Source organism: Aegilops tauschii, chromosome 7 (assembly GCF_002575655.3).
Source record: "Aegilops tauschii subsp. strangulata cultivar AL8/78 chromosome 7, Aet v6.0, whole genome shotgun sequence".
In the NCBI taxonomy this organism is placed as follows: Eukaryota; Viridiplantae; Streptophyta; class Magnoliopsida; order Poales; family Poaceae; genus Aegilops; species Aegilops tauschii.
In genome coordinates this window covers 573,264,852-573,286,621 of record NC_053041.3, presented here as the reverse complement: position 1 = coordinate 573,286,621, position 21,770 = coordinate 573,264,852, and the positions used below count along the sequence as shown (strand labels likewise).

The 21,770-nt window shown below is 48.5% G+C and overlaps 1 protein-coding gene across 2 annotated transcripts; it reads left to right on the top strand.

The window, feature by feature from the left end:
- Positions 1-202: 202 nt before the first annotated feature.
- On the top strand, positions 203-20,330 carry LOC120969099 (heat shock 70 kDa protein 16-like). 2 transcript variants are annotated; one of them, XR_012189723.1, is made up of 5 exons: positions 203-661; positions 5,952-7,023; positions 17,728-17,925; positions 17,999-18,145; positions 19,991-20,330. XR_012189723.1 is itself a non-coding variant. In XM_045231565.2 (4 exons), the coding sequence occupies exons 1-4, from the start codon at positions 602-604 to the stop codon at positions 20,222-20,224; spliced, it is 639 nt and encodes a 212-aa protein (XP_045087500.2). In that variant the 5' UTR covers positions 203-601; the 3' UTR covers positions 20,225-20,321. The 2 variants fall into 2 exon arrangements, 1 of the variants encoding a protein (XP_045087500.2); XM_045231565.2 differs by lacking the exon at positions 5,952-7,023 and having other exon boundaries at positions 19,991-20,321.
- Positions 20,331-21,770: the final 1,440 nt, after the last annotated feature.

Genomic DNA, 21,770 nt, shown 5'->3' with positions numbered 1-21,770 from the left:
AATGTGGGCCGTTCGATCCGCTGCTCGTTTTGATCCTGACCGTCGGTGGCCGCTTGTTGTTCCTCTTCACACCAGCCTCCCTCTCTACCCTCTCTCTCGCTGTCGGTGGGCCGTTTCGCGTGCCTGGCTCATGTTCCCGAGGGGTGTGGGTACCTTTTTTTTTGGCGGTGGTGCACCGCGTGGATTCGTGGGTTGGCCACGGGCAAATGCGGAATTTCGCACGTCATTTGCGCCCTTTCCGTCTGAGTCGTACGAGCGTGGCGGCCGGCGACACGCCCTCGGGTACGCTCGCTACAGAGATAGCGCCGTCGAGGGTAGCGCCCTGCGCGTGCAAGCCTCCCCTATCCTCAGTGAGCCTTTCACTGCAGAGTTTTGGATCAGATCTGGGGATTTCTCCCGAGCTCCACCGCCTCGCGGCGCGCACATCCGCGAGCCCCGGCAATGGCTTCCAGGGCGGCGGATGGAGTAGGCGAGCCGGTGGAGGCAAAGGGCAAGGAAAAGGAGGAGGAGGGGTGCTGGGGAGGGGCTCCTCGGCGGCTGTGAGAACTACGACAAGCGCCTGCAGTACCTGTGCAAGGAGGAGGCCATCGTGCACGCGCGGATGCGCTGCCGGACCCAGTTCTCCCGCCGCACCATCATCGTCCTCTCCATCATCGCTGAGGTCGATCCCCCCACCGTCCCGCTCTTTTTTCCTTCGCAAATTTACTACGGTTGTTAGCAAACGTGTTAGTCGTGTGTTAGTGGGCCTTGTATATGGCTAGTTTTCAGGCCTTGCGTTGAGCTTTTTCTGTTGAGCCATGTATGTATATAAACTGTGTAACCTCCAGATAATGAGAAACGAGTTGCACAACCTCTCTCTCTCTGCTCGATTCGGTTCCAACATGGTATCAGAGCAGGGTTTGAGTCGCTCCCCCACGCCGCCATGAGTTCTTCCTCCAGCCACTCTTCTGCCGGCGACTCCTCCTCCGACGACGAGCAGTTCAATCTTCCAATAGCGACTCAAACCCTTCCCACCATCCAGGTCCAATCTCTTCGCATTCGCGACCACGTTCTCGTCACTCTCGACTACGAGAAGGAGAACTACGGCCTGTGGCGCCGCCAGTTTCTCTCTGCGCTCGCCAAGTTCGGCCTCACCGACCATGTCGACGGGTCGCCGGCGCACGCCACCTCTGATTGGGTGCTCAACGACTTCGCCGTCCTTTCCTGGTACAATGCCACCGTGACTCCTTCGACGTTGGAGATCGTCGAGGACCGCAAGGACACGGCCTACTCCCTCTTCCGCAGCAATCGGGACGCCCGGATCACCTACCTTCTGGACGAATTCCACAGCTTCGTTCAGGGCGATCTCTCGGTCGTTGACTACACGTCCCGGCTCAAGCAAATGGCGGACACCCTGCGGGATCTCGACCACCGCATCAAAGATCGTGAGCTCGTCCACAACGTCCTGCGGGGCCTCGACGAACGGTTCCAGCATGCGGTGCCGCGCATGACGCGCGGTCGCCGGCCCTCCTTCATCAAGCTTCGGGGCTTCCTTTAGCTGGAGGAGCAACGCCTCAGCAGGCTGGCGCGCGTCTCTGCTCGCACGACCCTGCTCGCCCAGGCCGGCGCCTACTTCGCGGCCAGACCCGTGGCGCCCGCTCCAGCGTCGGCCTCCTTCCACCAGGCCCTCCCGCCTTCGGCCCTGCTCGTCCCCAACACTCCCGCCGCCGGCAGCTCGTCCGGCTCCTCCAGGAATCGCGGCCGGCAGAAGCAGCGCAAGCAGACCCCCTCCACGGGGCACGACGGCTCTTCCTCCGGCGGGGGCATCCTCGGTGGACCTTCCTCCGGGCCGCGCCCTCCCACGACAGTCGCCGGCACCTTCCAGGGCATACTTGGCGCTCGCCCATCCGCGCCGCCGGCGCCTCAAGCTCATCATGCCACGGCTGTGCCCTCGTCCTCGCCTCAATGGGACCAGGCCGCCCTCATCGCCGCGCTGAACCAGATGGCTCTGCATCCCCCTACTGCTCCTGGCGGCGAGTGGGTTTTTGACAGTGGCGCCACATCCCACATGAGCTCCGGTTCTGGTATAACACCTTCCCCTCCCAACCTCTCTTCCCCCTCCTCCATCGTCGTCGGCAATGGTTCTCTTTTACCCATTACCGGTGTCGGTTCTACCTCTTTCCCTACTACCTCTCGCCCTCTCTCCCTCCTCGAAATCCTCATCTCCCCTACTCTTATCAAAAACCTAGTTTCTGTTCGTGCTTTTACCCGTGACAATTCCATTTCAATTGAATTTGACCGATATGGCTTTTCTATTAAGGATCTGGCCACCAAGACGGTGCTTCTCCGATGTGACTCCTCCGGCGACCTCTACACCTTCGCTCCGTCACAGCACTGCCTCACCGCCGCCGTCACCGCCGACCTGTGGCACCAGCGCCTTGGCCACCCCGGAGCCGCCGTCCTTGCCAAAGCTTCTGCCTATTTTGATTTTAGTTTCAACAAAAGTGTCTCGACCCACTGTGATGCGTGTCGACTAGGCAAACATACCAGACTCCCCTTTAGTTCATCTTCTTCCCATACCTCTTTCCCTTTTGAACTTTGTCATTGCGATTTATGGACGAGTCCTCAACTAAGTGTATCTGGCTATCAATATTATTTGGTGATTCTTGATGATTATACACATTATGTCTGGACCTTTCCCGTTCGTCGCAAATCTGAAGTTCATGGCCTTCTTGTCACATTTTATGCCTATGTGCAAACCCAATTTTCTTGTCCTATTCTCGCCTTTCAAACCGACAATGGACGTGAATTCGACAACCTCGCCAACCGATCCCTCCTTGCATCCCACGGCACTCTTTTCCGACTCACATGTCCATACACTTCTCAGCAAAATGGGAAGGCCGAACAGATTCTCCGCACCCTCAACAACGGCGTTCGCACACTTCTCCTACACGCCTCCATGCCTCCCTGTTGGTGGGCCGAAGCCTTAGCCACGTCTACCTATCTCCTCAACAGGCGGCCATGCAAGCCCAATCTTCTCACCACACCCTACGAACTTCTTTTTGGGTCCACGCCTGATTTTCGCCACCTACGCGTCTTTGGCTGTCTCTGTTACCCCAACCTCCTCGCCACTACCCCCAACAAACTTTCCCCTCGCTCAGCTGCATGCGTATTTCTTGGTTATCCCGACGATCGCAAGGGGTATCATTGTTACAACCCTCTCATCCGTCGCATCCTATTTTCTAGGCACGTAACATTTGTGGAGTCTATTTTTCCTTTCAAAACGCTGCCTCAATCTCCTTCCGATGCGAACGGGTCAGCTAGCGATCCTCTCCCCGACGATTACGTCGATCCTGCATGGCCACCGCCCCACACGACCCCTCCTGCCTCGCCAACTGGCCCGCCCATGCAACCTACGTCGCCGCAGCCCACACCCTCTCCACCTCCTGGGCCGCAAACGCCACCAGCTGGCCCAACTCCTCCCCCCGCGACCACGCCTCCCACCTCTCACGCATCTCCCGAGCCGCCTCCCACTCACGTCTCTCACCCCATGATCACCCGTTCTAAGCACGGGATTTTTCAGCCTAATCCAAAATACACAAATCTTCAGGCCTCTGTCATCTCTCCTATTCCAACATCCGTTCGTTCTGCTCTTCAAGATCCGAACTGGCGTGCGGCGATGCAATCCGAGTTTGATGCACTCATGGCCAACTCCACTTGGACCCTCGTTCCACGTCCCCCTCACACAAATATCGTCACCGGCAAATGGGTCTTCCGGCACAAAACAAATGCTGATGGTACCCTCGAGTGCTACAAAGCCCGTTGGGTTGTCCGCGGCTTCGCTCAACGTCCGGGCATCGACTTTGGCGAGACTTTCTCTCCGGTGGTTAAACCGGCGACGATCCGTACCGTGCTCACCTTGGCATGCTCCCGCGGCTGGCCAGTGCACCAGCTCGATGTGAAGAATGCCTTCCTTCACGGCGTCCTCGACGAACCGGTTTATTGTTATCAACCCGCTGGTTTTGTCGACACCACTTGTCGTGATCATGTTTGCCGCTTGTCCAAGTCTCTGTATGGTCTCAAACAGGCCCCAGGGCCTGGTTCCATCGCTTTGCGACATTCGCCGCTACCATAGGATTCACCGCTTCGCGCTCCGACGCCTCACTATTCATTCTCCGGCGGGGCGACGACGTCGCCTATCTCCTTCTCTATGTCGACGACATCGTTCTCGCGGCCTCCTCGCTGACTATCCTTCACACCATCGTTGACCAGCTCCAGCACGAGTTCGCGTTGACGGATATGGGCGCTCTCCATTACTTCCTCGGCATACGGGTGCAGCGCACCTCGCGTGGTTTCTACCTCGACCAAACCCAGTACGCCGAGGAGCTTCTTCAGCGCGCCGGTAAGTCACAGTGCCATCCGGTCTCCACTCCCATTGACATCTCGCCCAAGGTTGCCGCCGACGCCGGGCACCCTGTCGACGATCCTTCTGAGTATCGTAGCCTTGCCGGTGGGTTACAGTACCTCACGATGACTCGGCCAGACCTGGCATACGCCGTCCAGCAGGCATGCTTGCACATGCATGATCCCCGGGACAGTCATCTCGCCATCATCAAGCGTATTCTACGCTATGTACGCGGCACCGCCACCCATGGCCTTCGTCTCTCACGCTCCACGTCCACTGAGATCATCGCATATTCCGACACAGACTGGGCTGGATGCCCTGACACTCGTCGATCTACTTTTGGCTATTGCGTTTATCTCGGCGACACTCTCGTCAGCTGGTCTTCCAAACGTGAGGCCATCGTCTCCCGGTCGAGCGCCGAAGCTGAGCGTGCCGTCGCAAACGCGGTCGCTGATTGTGTATGGCTCCGGCAGCTCCTTGGTGAGCTTGGCTCCTCTCCCTCACGGGCCACTGTTGTCTTCTGTGACAACGTATCAGCTGTGTACATGTCTACCAACCCAGTTCATCATCGGCGGACAAAACACATTGAGCTCGATATTCACTTTGTCCGAGAGAAGGTGGCCCTCGGCGAATTCCGCATTGTACATGTGCCAACAACTCAACAGCTAGCAGATATCATGACTAAGGGATTGCCAACATCAGTCTTCCAGGCTTTTCGATCCAGTCTTTGTGTCATGCCAAACAGTGACGACAATGACGACACGACTGCGGCGGGGTGTTAGCGAACGTGTTAGTCGTGTGTTAGTGGGCCTTGTATATGGCTAGTTTTCAGGCTTTGCGTTGAGCTTTTTCTGTTGAGCCATGTATGTATATAAACTGTGTAACCTCCACATAATGAGAAACGAGTTGCACAACCCCTCTCTCTCTGCTCGATTCGGTTCCAACACGCGTATGTAAAGCTATCTGAGATGATTATGGTCTTGTCCAGCGGTTTGGATTCGCGGTGATTCCATTTGTTCACGCTCGGAGATTAATTTGGCTGTCTCAATGTTTCTCAGTCGAACGTTGGGATTTTTTTTCTTTCCGTGGGCGTACGCCTGCGCGGTCGTGTGCGAGATTGGGAACATCCGATTGTGGTTTTATAGTTTCGCTGGAGGTTAAAAGCGAACCAGCCTTATTGGAACGAAGTAGACAAGGTGCTTTCATAGTTCGGGATCATCCATGGTGATTAGACAGACATGGCCAATTGGCCACATGGGAGGATACACTGCGTTTCTGATTCTTAGATCCTAGAGTAGATCTTCTTACCGGGAATAGATGCACAGATTTTGGCTATGATTGTTCTGTCAGATGTTCATCTTCACAAGTCAATGCTATTTGTGAATTCCTTTCCTTTGTAGTTATTACTGTTAATTTGAGACGTTTATGCAAGCCTTCTGTACACTTGCCCAAAATGTTCAGTTGTGTGCTACTGTTTTCAAAGTACTACAATTTATTGTATGTTTAATTATATGCTTAGTCTGTCAATGCATAAGAAACCAATGTTGCGCGACCTGTGTATTTGCAGGAACATTATTTATCGAGTTTTGGACCAGATCTGGGGATTTCTCCCGAGCTCCACCGCCTCGAGCTGCTGTAGTTGGTGTCATCCGTGCCGGATTTGATCAGCCTACCATTTTCTGCTACCATGAGATGTTAGGTTTCTGGTTGGTGAACTTTTCCTTTTCTTCCTCTCTAGCACGACGAGTGTATGTAGGTAAGTTCGTATGTACGGGTCCACTAGGTGTTTGGATGTCCTCGGATCTGCTTAAATTCCTTTGGATGCATTAGGTGGTCGGATCTCTGGAATTTTTGTTGCTATGCAGGAGATGCTGCAGCATGCCTAGATTCTCAGCAGTTTTTGGTTGCCTTTCCTAGCTATTTTGTCCGGTGGCTGTGGATTTGGGGTGTGCTGTTGTTGTTGGACTCTGCCATTCAAAACTATTTCATTAGCATGTCTGTTAGTTTGGGTCAGTCCCTGTTTTAGGTGTTTTCTTGGGGATTACTCGAAGGATTAGTCAGAAGTATTTGCCTATTGGTCTAGGTTGGTTCCTCCTTTAGTTCTTTGGCTGCATTGCTGCTGCGCTCGGCCTCCTCCTCGGCGCTCAACAACCACACCAGAGGGCAAGCACGAGCTGTCAGTCAACTGCGGCGCCGCCACAGGGATGGACGAGAGGATCTGAGGTGAGCCACCGCCCTTCCCCATGCCCCCCCTGCCTTGTCTTTCTTGTAAGAAGAGATGGCGAGGGAGGAGGAAGAGGCGATACCCAGTGGCTCGTTGCATCTCCCGGCGCCGCCTACAATAGGAGAACCATAGTTTACTTCACCTCGTCGTCTGCTTGTTCTGTTCGTTCGTCTAGGCATTCATCGTTGATTTGGGATCTTGTTTGGTTGCAGGTCTCCTTTTCTTCCAGTCGCTCTGTAGGTATGTGCTATTATGTCCTGTTCTTGGTGTTGGGTGCAGCTCATCTCTGGTTTTTCTTTTGTTTTCCCTGCAGATTGTTAATTACTCTATCCCGGGTTCCTCGTCCTTTTGCTCGATCCCTTGGTCGGTGCCTCCTTTGATCTGTGCATGCTTGTCTCCATTCACGGATTTGAAGGTCAACCCCTTTTCTCCTCCTTTCCACTCTTCTTTTCCAAAAGCTAGGTGCATGGTTGTATGGCGATATGCTTGTTGTGCAGGCTGGCCAATGAGGGATTCTAATCCTTGTCTTGTCTCATGGTATAAGGCCAAGAATATTGTTCTTTTTGTGAACGGGACATTTGTACTTTGCCTGCATGGTTGCCTATTTTTAGTGGAGTGTAGATCTATGCCTTTTGTTCCTTGTCAGCATTCTGGCGGGGCCTACAATTATTTTTCCTTTGTGTCCATTAGTGGGTTTTTGTTCTTTTGTGCATGGAAGGGCTGCATGATCTGAATTTTTAAAGCTTGGGTTGCAGTTAGTGTTTTTGTTGAAACAAAGGGCTATTTGTCCAGTTACATGCATTGGTTTTTAGTAGCACGACTAGTCGACGAGTCGCATTGCCAGGGTGGACTCAAACCCCTCGACTAGTCGATCGGCCAGGCTCGGCTCGTCACGAGTCGCTACCCCAGAAGGCCAGAACGACTCATCGACTCGAAAACCTTGGTTACATGTGAAAAGACAGAGGATTATTTTTCCATCACTAGTAGCAATAGAGGCTTCCATACGCCCCATTAGTCCCTAAAATAATCGAACCGCGACCAAAGGGGTCTTTAGTCGCGGTTCGGGAGGAGACCCGCGACCAACTATCTCTCGGTCGACAGCTGGCGGACGGGAGGGGCTTTAGTCCCGGTTGGCCTGGCCAACCGGGACTAAAGGTCCTCAGGCTGGCCCGAAGGCCTTTAGTTGCGGTTGGCCAGGCCAACCGGGACTAAAGGCCCATCCCTATATATAGGACTCAGCTCACTTCACTTAGCCACAATTCAGAAGGGGGGTGGTGGGTTTGCTTTTGGTTCCTCCTGTGCACACAAGGTGTTCGATGAAATGCCCGAGAGCATGAAACAAACATGATATGAAGTGTCCGAGCCACACTTGAGCTTTCTCATTTATTTTTCCTCCGCGATCGCGGTTAGCAACTTGAACCTTTCATGTGTCATTGATAAAATATGCATGTGTGTAGTTTATTGTTTAATTTGTATTATTTCTAGCTAGTTAGTTTAACAAATGCATGATGGTTAATTATATACTTTATATAATAATAATGCAGATGAATCGGCAATGGATGTACGGTCCCCGACTCTCCGGCGAGTTCACTACGGGTTTGAAAGATTTCCTCGTAGTGGCAAATGCGAACAAGCAGCGAGGTTTTATTATCTGTCCATGGGCCGTCTGTAAGAATCAGAATGGTTACTCCTCCTCAAGAGACGTTCACATGCACCTGCTTCGGCACGGTTTCATGCGAAGCTATAATTGTTGGACCAAGCATGGAGAAAGAGGGGTTAGAATGGAAGAAGATGAAGAAGGGGATGATATCGATGACAACTATCATGATCATTTCGGTGATACTTTCATGGAGGATGATGCTGAAGGTGGGGAAGGGTTAGGTGAAGGTGAAGAAGAGGCACATGATGAGCCCGCTGATGATCTTGGTCGGACCATTGCTGATGCACGGAGACGCTGCGAAACTGACAAGGAGAGGGAGAATTTGGATCGCATGTTAGAGGATCACAAAAAGTCGTTGTACCCAGGATGTGATAATAGTCTGAAAAAGCTGAGCTGCACACTGGATTTGCTAAAATGGAAGGCACAGGAAGGTGTAGCTGACTCATCATTTGAAAATTTGCTGAAAATGTTGAAGAATATGTTTCCGAAGAATAACGAGTTGCCCGCCAGTACGTACGAAGCAAAGAAGGTTGTCTGCCCTCTAGGTTTAGAGGTTCTGAAGATACATGCATGCATTAACGACTGCATCCTCTACCGCGGTGAATACGAGAATTTGAATGAATGCCCTGTATGCACTGCATTGCGTTATAAGATCAGAGGCGATGACCCTGGTGACGATGTTGAGGGCGAGAAACCCAGGAAGAGGGTTCCCGCCAAGGTGATGTGGTATGCTCCTATAATACCACGGTTGAAACGTCTGTTCAGGAACAAAAAGCATGCCAAGTCGTTGCGATGGCACAAAGAGGACCGTAAGTCCGACGGGGAGTTGAGACACACCGCTGATGGAACGCAATGGAGAAAGATCGACAGAGTGTTCAAAGATTTTGCAGCTGACACAAGGAACATAAGATTTGGTGTAAGTACTGATGGCATGAATCCTTTTGGCGAGCAGAGCTCCAGCCATAGCACCTGGCCCGTGACTCTATGCATCTACAACCTTCCTCCTTGGTTGTGCATGAAGCGGAAGTTCATTATGATGCCAGTGCTCATCCAAGGTCCAAAGCAACCCGGGAACGACATCGATGTGTACCTAAGGCCATTAGTTGATGAACTTTTACAGTTGTGGAGCAGACCTAGTGTACGTGTCTGGGATGAGCACAAAGAAGAGGAATTTGACCTACGAGCGTTGCTTTTTGTAACCATCAACGATTGGCCTGCTCTCAGTAACCTTTCGGGACAGACAAATAAGGGATACAATGCATGCACGCACTGCTTACATGAGACTGAAAGTGTACATTTGGGTAATTGTAAGAAGAACGTGTACCTGGGTCATCATCGATTTCTTCCCCGAAATCATAACGTAAGAAAGAAAGGCAAGCATTTCAACGGCAAGGCAGATCACCGGCCGAAGCCTGCGGAACGTACTGGTGCTGAGATATTTGATATGGTCAAGGATTTGAAAGTCATCTTTGGAAAGGGTCCTGGCGGACAATCAGTTCCGCGGGGAGTTGACGGGCACGCACCCATGTGGAAGAAGAAATCTATATTTTGGGAGCTAGAATATTGGAAAGTCCTAGATGTCCGCTCTGCAATCGACGTGATGCATGTTACGAAGAATTTTTGCGTGAACCTGCTAAGCTTCTTGGGCGTGTATGGAAAGACAAATGATACAAAGGAAGCACGGCAGGACCAGCAACTTTTGAAAGACCCAGATGACCGGCATCCGGAATGGTTTCAAGGTCGTGCCAGCTACGCTCTTACCAAAGAAGAGAAGGTCATTTTTTTGAATGCCTGAGCAGTATGAAGGTCCCGTCTGGCTTCTCGTCGAATATAAAGGGAATAATAAACATGGCGGACAAAAAGTTCCTAAACCTGAAGTCTCACGACTGCCACGTGATTATGACGCAATTGCTTCCGATTGCTTTGAGGGGGCTCCTACCGGAAAATGTTCGAGTAGCCATTGTGAAGCTATGTGCATTCCTCAATGCAATCTCTCAGAAGGTAATCAATCCAGAAGATCTACCACGGTTACAGAACGATGTGGTCCAATGCCTTGTCAGTTTCGAGTTGGTGTTCCCACCATCCTTCTTTGATATTATGACGCACCTCCTGCTCCACCTAGTCGAAGAGATTTCCATTCTCGGTCCTGTATTTCTACACAATATGTTCCCCTTTGAGAGGTTCATGGGAGTATTAAAGAAATATGTTCGTAACCGTGCTAGGCCAGAAGGAAGCATCATCAAGGGCTATGGAAATGAGGAGGTAATTGAGTTCTGTATTGACTATGTTCCTGACCTTAAGCTGATTGGTATTCCTCAATCGCGGCACGAGGGGAGACTAAGTGGAAAAGGCACGATCGGAAGGAAATCAACGATATGTATGGACGGTCATTCTATGACTGAAGCACACCACACAGTTCTGCAAAATTCCAGCTTGGTGGCTCCGTACTTCGAGCAACACAAGAATATTTTACGCTCGGACAACCCGGGGAAGCCTGAATCCTGGATTAGAAAGGCCCACATGGAGACTTTCGGCAGTTGGTTGCGAAAACATTTAATGAATGAAAATGATGTTGGAGATCAGCTGTACATGTTGGCCAAGACACCATCTTCGACTATAACGACTTTCCAAGGGTACGAGATAAATGGGAATACATTTTACACCATCGCCCAAGATAAAAAGAGCACCAACCAAAACAGTGGTGTCCGCTTTGATGCAGCAACCGAGAATGGGCAAAAGGTCACATATTATGGTTACATAGAGGAGATATGGGAACTTGACTATGGACCCTCCTTTAAGGTCCCTTTGTTCCGGTGCAAATGGTTCAAGCTAACAGGAGGTGGGGTAAAGGTGGACGAGCAATACGGAATGACAATGGTGGATTTCAACAATCTTGGTTACCTTGACGAACCATTCGTCCTTGCCAAAGATGTCGCTCAGTTTTTTATTTGAAGGACATGAGTAGCAAACCGAGGAAACGGAAAGATAAGAAAACGATCGGTACATCATGCGATGATCCAAAGCGCCACATTGTTCTTTCAGGGAAAAGAAACATCATGGGAGTGGAGGACAAGACAGACATGTCAGAAGATTATAATATGTTTGGTGAAATTACGCCCTTCAAAGTGAACACTGACCCAAGCATTAAGTTAAATGATGAGGATGCTCCATGGATACGGCACAATCGTAAGCAAGCAGGGACACAAGGGAAGAATTGATGTGTAATAATTTATTGTACCAAACTTTGTTGAATGGATCATGTGAATTAAAACGTACGATGGCGAATCCGGATGATTTGTATTTGATATATTATTTGTATTTTTAAGATTTTAAAATGAATTAGTTTTATTTTATTGAATTTTTTGATATATTATTTCTATTTTCAAGATTCTAAAATGAATTAGTTTTATTTTTCTAAATTTTTTGATATATTATTTCTATTTTTAAGATTTTAAAATGAATTAGTTTTATTTATCTGGATTTTTTGATATATTATTTCTATTTTTAAGATTTTAAAATGAATTAGTTTTATTTTTCTGAATTTTTTGATATATTATTTCTATTTTTCAGATTTTAAAATGAATTAGTTTTATTTTTCTGAATTTTTTGATATATTATTTCTATTTTTAAGATTTTAAAATGAATTAGTTTTATTTTTCTGAATTTTCTGAATTAGTATATGAAAAAGGACATTTAGTCGCGGTTCGTGACACGAACCGCGACTAAAGGCTCTTTCCGCGCGGGAACGAAAGCGGTGCGAAAGAACCTTTAGTCCCGGTTGGGGAGACCAACCGCGACTAAAGGTACCCTTTAGTCCCGGTTGGGGAGACCAACCGCGACTAAAGGGTACCTTTAGTCGCGGTTGGTCTCCCCAACCGGGACTAAAGGGTACCTTTAGTCGCGGTTGGTCTCCCCAACCGGGACTAATGCTCTCTCTATATATACAGCACTTAGTAAATTTTCCCCCACCTCCCATTCTCCTCTCGACGCCGACGCCCTGCCCCGACGCCGATCGACGCCGACGCCGCCAGGCTGCTGCCCCGACGCCGATCAAAGCCGACGCCCTGCCCCCAGTGAGCTCCGCCGCCCCCACTTCCCCTGCCCTACGCCGCCGCCGCCCCTACCCTGCCCTGCTCGCCGTCGCCGCCCCTGCCCTGCCCCTGCGCGCCGCCGCCGCCGCTGCCCTGCCCTGCACCGCCGCCGCCGCCCCTGCCCTGCCCCTGCGCGCCGCCGCCCCTTCCCCTGCGCGCCGCCGCCACCGCTGCCCCTGCGCGCTGCCGCCGCCACCGCTGCCCCTGCCCCTGCCCTGCCCGCCGCCGCCTGCCTGCCGTCCTCCGCCTCCCGCCGCCGCCTGCCGTCCTCCGGCGCCCGCCGCCGCCTGGCGTCAACAAACGGAAAGAGAGAGCAGAGAGGAAAAAGAAAAGGAAAAAGAAAAGGAAAGAGAGAGCAGAGAGGAAAAAGAAAAGGAAAAAGAAAAGGAAAAGAAAAGGAAAAAGAAAAGGAAAAAGAAAAGGAAAAGAAAAGGAAAAAGAAAAGGAAAAAGAAAAGGAATTTATTTGGGAATAATTGTATAAAGGAAAAAGAAAAGGAAAAGAAAAGGAAAAAGAAAAGGAAAAAGAAAAGGAAATTTATTTGGGAATAATTGTATAAAGGAAAAAGAAAAGGAAAAAGAAAAGGAAAGAGAGAGCAGAGAGAAAAAGAAAAGGAAAAACAAAAGGAAAAACATCAATTTTATTTTTTAATAGCTCTTAATCATTCAACCGTAGCTGCTCCTCCTCTATGTCCCCTTAATCTTATTTTTTAATTCCTTTATACTTAATTAATTTTTACTACATGCAGGAGTGACATATGGCGGACGATAGAGCCGAGCCCCTTAGGGATCCGGAGGCTGAACGTTATTTAATGGGCATCATAAACAACGAGATTCCTTATGTGCCGGGCTCAGAATATGAGCAAGAAGAGGATGTAGTCTCTTCTTTTCTAAACCTTGACGGTGGAACAGACATTGTCGATGATCAAGAAGGTGAAGGAACGGACATTGTCGACGGAGGTCAACCGTCAACAAACGACGATCTCGAATTGCAAGTAGCAACCACCTCCGGCGAGGTATATATATACATTGAGCCTCTCGTGATACAAACTTACTGAAATGTGAATACGTATGTATTAACGCGCGCGACTCTCTTTCTTTTTTTAGCCCTCGGCCGGATCGAGTACGACAAAGCGTGGCAAATCCAAGGCGATGAAAACAGGAGAAACATATGCCATTGATTTTGTCAGTGAAACCGGCAAGCCCCTACAGCACACCTCAAAGTTTATCAACCAATGCAGAGTCGTTGTTAGAGACAACGTCCCGATCACCGTCCAGGAATGGAAGGAGCCAAAGAAGGCACGTCTTGGTTTCAGTTTTGTCGACAAGAGAACGAAAAAGGATTGCTGGAGAAAGCTTATGGAACATTTCATTCTACCTCCGGAATACAACAAAGTCGATGAATTCGGTAACGAGGTTCCGGGTGGACGTGAGAGGAGGAGGCTAGTTAAAGAGTTCGCTCTTCAGAAGATGGGCGAAACATTCCGGAACTTCAAGAAAAATTTAACCTGTGACTATGTCAACAAGGGCAAGACTCCGGATTTCAATGGACAACATGAGAAACTGAAAGATGATTGGCCAGAATTTGTGAGGCAAAAGAAATCGGAGCATTTCAAGGAAATATCGAAAAAAATAAGGATAATGCGAGTAAGAAAAAGTTCCATCATATTATGGGGCCAGGAGGATACCGCCTTTCGGAGCCTAAGTGGCAGAAGATGGAGGAGGACCTGAGGGTGCGAGGAATCCCTCTAGGTACAGAGGGATGGGACCCAAGGGCCAAAAGCTGGTGGTACGGGCATGGGGGATCGCTAGACCCGGAGACAGGGGTGTGTGTTCACCGGAAGAAAAAGTTTGCTCCCACCCAAGCCCTTATTGACGCAATGACCCTAGCTCAAAAGGGCTTGATCAAGTTCAACAGAGAGAAAGACGCACTGACAACAGCCCTCGGGAATGATGAACACGGAGGACGTGTACGAGGCAAAGGCAGAGTTCCATGGAAAGTAGGGTTTTCCCAGGACAATGACCCGTACTGTTACAGAAGCCGTAAGAGAAAGACGGACCGGGATGCAGATCTTTTGGCGAAGTTTGCATCGGAACTCCATGAGTTGAAGCAGACCGTGCATGAACTAGTAAAAGAAAAATCGGCTGCAGGGCCGCATGAAGATCATGAAGCGGATCGCGGAAGCCAGCAGCGGAGAAGCAGCGTGGCTTCCACGGATGCCCCGCCTGGTGCTAATGCACCGATGATCGAGATTCGTGCACCGGAGCCTCACTACCCCGTGGATGATGTAAAGGAGATGAAAGAATGTGATCTGCATTATCCCGTGGGGAACGTTTCCACGAAGGTAGCTACCGGCAGTGCTTTACCCTGTACACCTGGAGCACTCCACCACAACAACCCCATTGCATATGGCTATGCTCGTGTCACGGTGGAAGACATAGTCCAAGAGTTTGAGGACCTGGAGATTGACAAAGCTACACCCGAAGGGGAGAGAAGACTTGGAGATGTCAAGCGCCAGATCATTCTATGGAAAAAGAAGTACATAGTGTTTCCAGGCGAGGCGGCAAGGCTAACAAGTCCACCCCCCTCCGATGGTGGTGGTGGTGGTGGTGGCGGTGGTGGTGGTCGTGGTGGTTCACCTACACCTCCTTCACGCCATTCGACGCCGTCCCCCGATCCACAACCTCCGGCGGGTACGACGCCCCCCAATCCTCCTCCGGCGGGTACGACGCCCCCCAATCCACCTCCGGCGAAGAAGCAGAAGCAGGCGGACAGCAAGGAAACCCGCTCCTGGACTATTAACCCGGACCCTTATGTACCTAAGACCACAAGGGTACCGGAGCCATCACTGAAGCCTCTCCTCCCAAGGCCTTGGGAACTTAGTGAAGCTGAAACCAAATTGGCCGCGTCTGCTCATTATGAGAAATGGAAGGCAGATACGAAGGCGAAAAAAGAGCCTGAGCCCAAGCAAGTATTCACTGAGAAGCAAAAGAAGTGGGCTAAGGATTTTTTGACAACACCGTCCCAAGCCGAGCTGAATATGCCTGACGACTATGGACGTGAACTTCGTAGGCAAGCAAAAATATTGAAGGAGGAGAAAGAAGAAAGTAAAAAATGCGGGAAACAAGTTGACCAGCTCGGGATGCAGAATAAACAATCGATCCCCCCGCTCATAGTGAAAGCCGGTCCGGAAGAGGACCCCGAGATCATAGCAGCTGCGGCAGCACTTGGATTGACTGTAGCGAGTGCCATGAAACAAGCGTCCGAGATGGGTTTGACTCTTCGTGCCTTCTTAGGCCTTGAGCATGCGCCAGTATGTGAGATAGCATTACAATATGTGCGGAATGGGCCTCTCGTCGAGCCTGCGCGGGAAAAGAGTCTACCACCACAAATGCGAAATCTGCTACGTTGGTACAAGCAATTCATAACATGGGCCGACAAAGAATATATTTATGCGGATGTTACAGAGGAGCATCACACCAAACGGTACTCTGTACAAGTTCATATGAGTGAATTGTTCGAGCTGTTCAATCTGCGCGAGCTCGACAAATCTATCCTGAGTTGCTACGTTCTGTAAGTGATTTATTTCTACCTCATCTCGTTCTTCATTGCCTGCACTATATATATATATATATATATATATATATATATATATATATATATATTGTCCTAACTATATTGTTGCGTACGCTATTATGCATATTGAAGATTTGGGAATGCAAAATAAGAAACATCCATGATGTTGGGTTCATTGCCTCACATATCGTTAATGGACATGTGTTACAAAATCACCCCGAAGACATGGAGAAAGACTTGTACAAGTTTCTTAGAAAGCATCAACTCAAAAGTCATATTCTATTTCCTTACCATTTTGGGTGAGTGTTTCTCTCTTGTGCCCATTCTCTTTTGTTTACTCCATGCATGGTATGTCTAATCGATGAGTTATGCATGACTGTGCATGTAACGTGTCCGCAGGTTCCACTGGATTCTGCTAAATATTGAACTTCACACCTCCAGAGTTCTAATCATGGACTCTATGGATTCGGATCCAAAGCGTTGGGCCGACATGAGAAAAATGCTGCAAAAGTAATTATTTTCAATCATTTGAGCTCTATATCGATCGGTCTCTTTCGTTCATTTCCTAATATCAAGTAACTAATAACTCCCTTGTTCATTTAATTTTCTTTGCCCTGTAGGGTTTGGAGACGGTTCTCAGAAGAAATTGTCGGTGAATTCAAACATGAGCTAGATTTTAGAAGGTTAGTTAATGTGGATAAGCAGCCACCGGGGACCAATCTATGTGGATACTATGTTTGTGAGAACATCCGGAGACACACCTCTGAGCAGAAGGCATCGGATAGCGTGCGGAAGGCGACGGATAACTTGCGGAGGAGGCTTAGTCCAGAAGCTCGCTTCCGACCAATTCAAGAAGAATTAGCAGGATTTTTCATGAGGGAAGTCATCAATCCTAAAGGAGAACACTATACCGAGGACGAAGAAATTTATATGCATACCCGAGATTGAAACTTGTTCGAAGTTGTATATGGTCATCCATCCTAATTGTGTATGGAAACTTGTTCGAAGTTGTATATGGTCACCCGAGATTGAATATATATTATATATTCCTCTTGAATTCTTCTTGTTTGAAATTTCATATGCATGTATATAGTAGCGTAGAATATGTGTACTGAAACTTCATCAAAATTAAAATAAAACACAAAATAAAATATAAAAGAAATAAAACACTACAAATTAAAAAGAAACCAGGTTTAGGGGGGCTAAAACCCTAAACCCGCGGAGGAGGCCTTTAGTCCCGGTTAGCCACGAGAACCGGGACTAAAGGTCCTCCGCCCCGACGAACTCCTGGCGCCCACGTGGACGGGCCTTTAGTCGCGGTTCGTAAGAGGCGCGACTAAGGGGGGGGGCTTTAGTCGCGCATATTTAGTCCCGGTTGCACAGCCGGGATTAATGGCCTTTGCAAACCGGGACTAAAGGCCCATTTTCTACCAGTGCATGTAAAGCACTTTTGGTGGTCATAGATGCTTAGTTAATATATAGAAGTTCTACTAAGATGTGATTTCAATCAGCTTGACCAATTTCCTCGACTCTGTTTTTTTCGTTCCTTGACCTACTTCCAGCCGAATTAGACCTGGTTGTCTCGCACGTGGAGACAAATTTTGCTGTTTTGACCCTTTTCGAAAAGTTGAGCCAGATCTGACTCTGGTTTGTAAAAATTTCGGGATCTGACCATTTTTCTACCGTCATTGGCGTAGGGTAGCACAACCTACCGCTGGGGTCTGACCCTTCAAACTGTCATCTTTCAATTATTGCCCAACTAACTAGGTGTGACAACTGTTATTATGTGCAGGATCACAAATCAAGAAATGAACGGCCAATGCAGCGGCAGGACTTGCAAGTTGATGAATCTATTTATGGTGAAATGGGCAAGCAGGAATTGCTGGAAGCTCAAGAGAAAGAACAACTGGCCTATCAGGATAAACTTGTCATGCGAACGAAAGAGAGGAAGAACGCATTGGAATCCTACGTGTATGACACTCGTAATAAGGTGGCACTCTGAGAGTGTTTTCCCAATTCCTTTCCCATCCTAAAGTTCTGTTCTCTGATAAATTGTTTTCTAGCTTTCTGAGAGGTATCAGATCTTTGCTACTGATTCTGAAAGGGAAGAAATTTCAGTTAATCTACAACAGACAGAAGAGTGGCTTTATGAAGAAGGTGATGATGAGACTGAAGCAGTCTACACTAGTAAACTCGAGGAGCTAAAAAAGGTACAAACGGTACCTTTTGATATTTTTTTAATCCGCATCCATGGCCCCTTATACACCTTATACATCATATATGTTTGTTAATTTATTTCCTGTCCTCGGTATTATAGTATTTCATGATTTCTCACTTCACCTTTGGGCATTCAAGTTGTATAGTTTTTCTACCTGTTCTTTGTTGTCCATCGTATCCTATCGCATATTCCATGTTAATGCATGGACAATTCCAATGCGTTCTTCCTATTTTTGGACTATGCACCTCTTTGTTGGATTGTTTTTTTTATGTTTCTCTTTATATTTAAAGCCTGTAGATCCCATTGAATATCGTTGTAAAGTTGGCCCTTCGTCGGTATCACCCCCTACCGCGTTAGGTCACACCTAGCACCATGCATTGTTATGTCATGCATCGCTATGCTTATGTTTGCATTATATTTATTGTTTCTTCCCCCTCTTCTCTCGTTAGACACCGAGACTGACGCCGCTGCCACCCAGTATGACTACGGAGTTGACGACCCCTCCTTCTCGGCTGAGCTTCCAGGCAAGCCCCCCACTTGATCACCAGATATCGCCTATTCCTTCTCTCTACTGCTTGCTTTAGAGTAGTGTAGCATGTTACTGCTTTTGGTTAATCCTATTCTGTTGCATAGCCTGTCATTGTTGCTACAGTTGTTACCCTTACCTGCAATCCTAAATGCTTAGTATAGGATGCTAGCATTCCATCAGTGGCCCTACACTCTTGTCCGTCTACCATGCTATACTACTGGGCCGTGATCACTTCGGGACGTGATCACGGGCATATGCTATATACCTTATACTGTTACATTACTTATGATATTGTTTGAAGATGGGGGCTAAAGGGGCAGGTGGCTCCATCCCGTTAGAGGTGGGCCTGGGTTCCCGACGGCCCCCGATTGTTACATTGTGGCGGAGCGACAGGGTAGGTTGAGACCACCTAGGAGAGAGGTGGGCCTGGCCCTGGTCGGCGTTCGCGGTTACTTTAAAATAACACGCTTAACGAGTAATTGGTATTTGATCTGAGTCTGGCCACTGGCCTATACGCACTAACCAACTACGCGGGAACAGTTATGGGCACTCGACGTCGTGGTATCAGCCGAAGCCCTTTTTGACGTCAGCGACTGAGCGGCGCGCGCTGCATTGGACCGTAAGCCCGCGCTTGTATTAAGGGGGCTAGGTCTACTTTCGGCCGCGTTCGCAACGTGCAGGTGAGCAACGGGCGATGGGCCTAGACCCCTGCGCGCATAGGATTTAGCCCAGTGTGCTGACCTCTCTGTTGAGCCTAGGTAGGGCTGCGACGTGTTGATCTTCCGAGGTCGGGCATGACCCAGGAAAGTGTGTCCGGCCAAATGGGATCGAGCGTGTTGGGTAATGTGGTGCACCCCTGCAGGGAAGTTTATCTATTCGAATAGCCGTGATCTTCGGTAACAGGACGACTTGGAGTTGTACCTTGACCTTATGACAACTAGAATCGGATACTTAATAAAACACACCCTTCCAAGTGCCAGATATAACCCGGTGATCGCTCTCTAACAGGGCGACGAGGAGGGGATCGCCGGGTAGGATTATGCTATGCGATGCTACTTGGTGAACTTACCATCTACTCTCTTCTACATGCTGCAAGATGGAGGTGGCCAGAAGCGTAGTCTTCGACAGGACTAGCTATCCCCCTCTTATTCTGGCATTCTGCAGTTCAGTCCATCGATATTGCCTCTTTACACATATACCCATGCATATGTATTGTAGATCCTTCCTTGCGAGTACTTTGGATGAGTACTCACGGTTGCTTTTCTCCCTCTTTTCCCCCTTTCCCTTCTACCTGGTTGTCGCAACCAGATGCTGGAGCCCAGGAGCAAGACGCCACCGTCGACGACGACTCCTACTACACCGGAGGTGCCTACTACTACGTGCAGGCCGCTGACGACGACCAGGAGTAGTCTAGGAGGATCCCAGGCAGGAGGCCTGTGCCTCTTTCGATCTATATCTCAGTTTGTGCTAGCCTTCTTAAGGCAAACTTGTTTAACTTATGTTTGTACTCAGATATTGTTGCTTCCGCTGACTCGTCTATGATCGAGCACTTGTATTCGAGCCCTCGAGGCTCCTGGCTTGTAATATGATGCTTGTATGACTTATTTTATTTGTAGAGTTGTGTTGTGATATCTTCCCGTGAGTCCCTGATTTTGATCGTACACGTTTGCGTGTATGATTAGTGTACAATTAAATCGGGGGCGTCACGGTGCGCTGGCGCAAGTGCGGTGCGGCAAGTTTCGTCCCACCTCGCTAGTTGAGGAGCCCCAAGACCAGTTTATAAGCCCCGGCGCGGGCACTGCATTGAGCTCATCTCTAATACAGGCCTTCTGGGCCTAACTCTCCTACTCTACCCTGTGGGGCCTACTGGGCTTGCGGGCCTGCATCCTGGCCCAACTACAGGTTAGGTTTCTAGTCGTATGCAGGCCGCTGTGGCCCAGTAAGTGGGCTTTTTTTATTTAGTTTTTCTATTTTCTGCTTTATTTAATTTCTTTTATTTATTTCTGAATTGTCTGTTGCTGTATTTAGAGTTTCTTTGTGAATATTTTTGCTTTAGGTACAAACAATTACAAACTTTCTGTTAGTGCCAGTAGTTTTAAAATTTGAATAGTTTAAATTTGAATTATTTGAAATTTGTGTGAATCACTAGTTTGTGAATAACTTAACTTTAAAAATAGATTTTTCATTGATTCTATTTTCTTATGTTTAATATTAGTGTGTTTTATCATTATATTCAATTTGGTAATACTTAGGTTATTTAAAAAATGAAATGCCTTTGTAACAGATGAGTTTTCGTCCGAAACCCTAATACTTCGAAAGAGATTATCCATTTTGTACACGAAGTGCATCGAGTTTTTATCGTAACCCTCTCTACTTTTTTGCACATGCTATGTCAGTGAAATGATGATACCATGCCAACTTTCAACCTTTTCAGAGTTCATTTGTAGTGCTTTTCAATTTCAGGGTCATTTAGCTCAAAAATTTCAGTAAATGCATGAAAAATAGCAAATAATGTCAGAAAGGTACACGTTTGTCCGAAGCACAAAAGTGCACGTTTGAAGTTCCAAAACACGTAAGCACCCTAACTATTACAAACATATACAAGTCCGGAAACTCACTAGAGCAGAAAGTGATGACAGTGAAGCCGATCACATCCTAGAGTGGGATCTTTGGGTGTGAAACTTTTTCTTCGCGTGTGTCCCTTTGCGCCATAAACATGGACAATCTTCATCATTTAACTTGATGCTCGGGTCAATATTCATTCTGAATGGAGCAATTTCATCAAACTTTTCATAATCTTCTGATATGTTTGTCTTGTCATCCACTCCCACAATGTTTCTTTTCCCTGAAAGAACTATGTGGCGCTTTGGCTCATCGTATGATGTATTCGCTTCTTATCTTTTCTTTTTCTCGGCTTGGTAGACATGTCCTTCACATAGAAAACCTGCGCCACATCATTGGCTAGGACGAATGGTTCATCTGCTTACGCAAGATTGTTGAGATCCACTGTTGTCATTCCGTACTACGGGTCTTCTGTTACCCCGCCTTGTGTCATATTGACCCATTTGCACCGAAACAAAGGGACGTT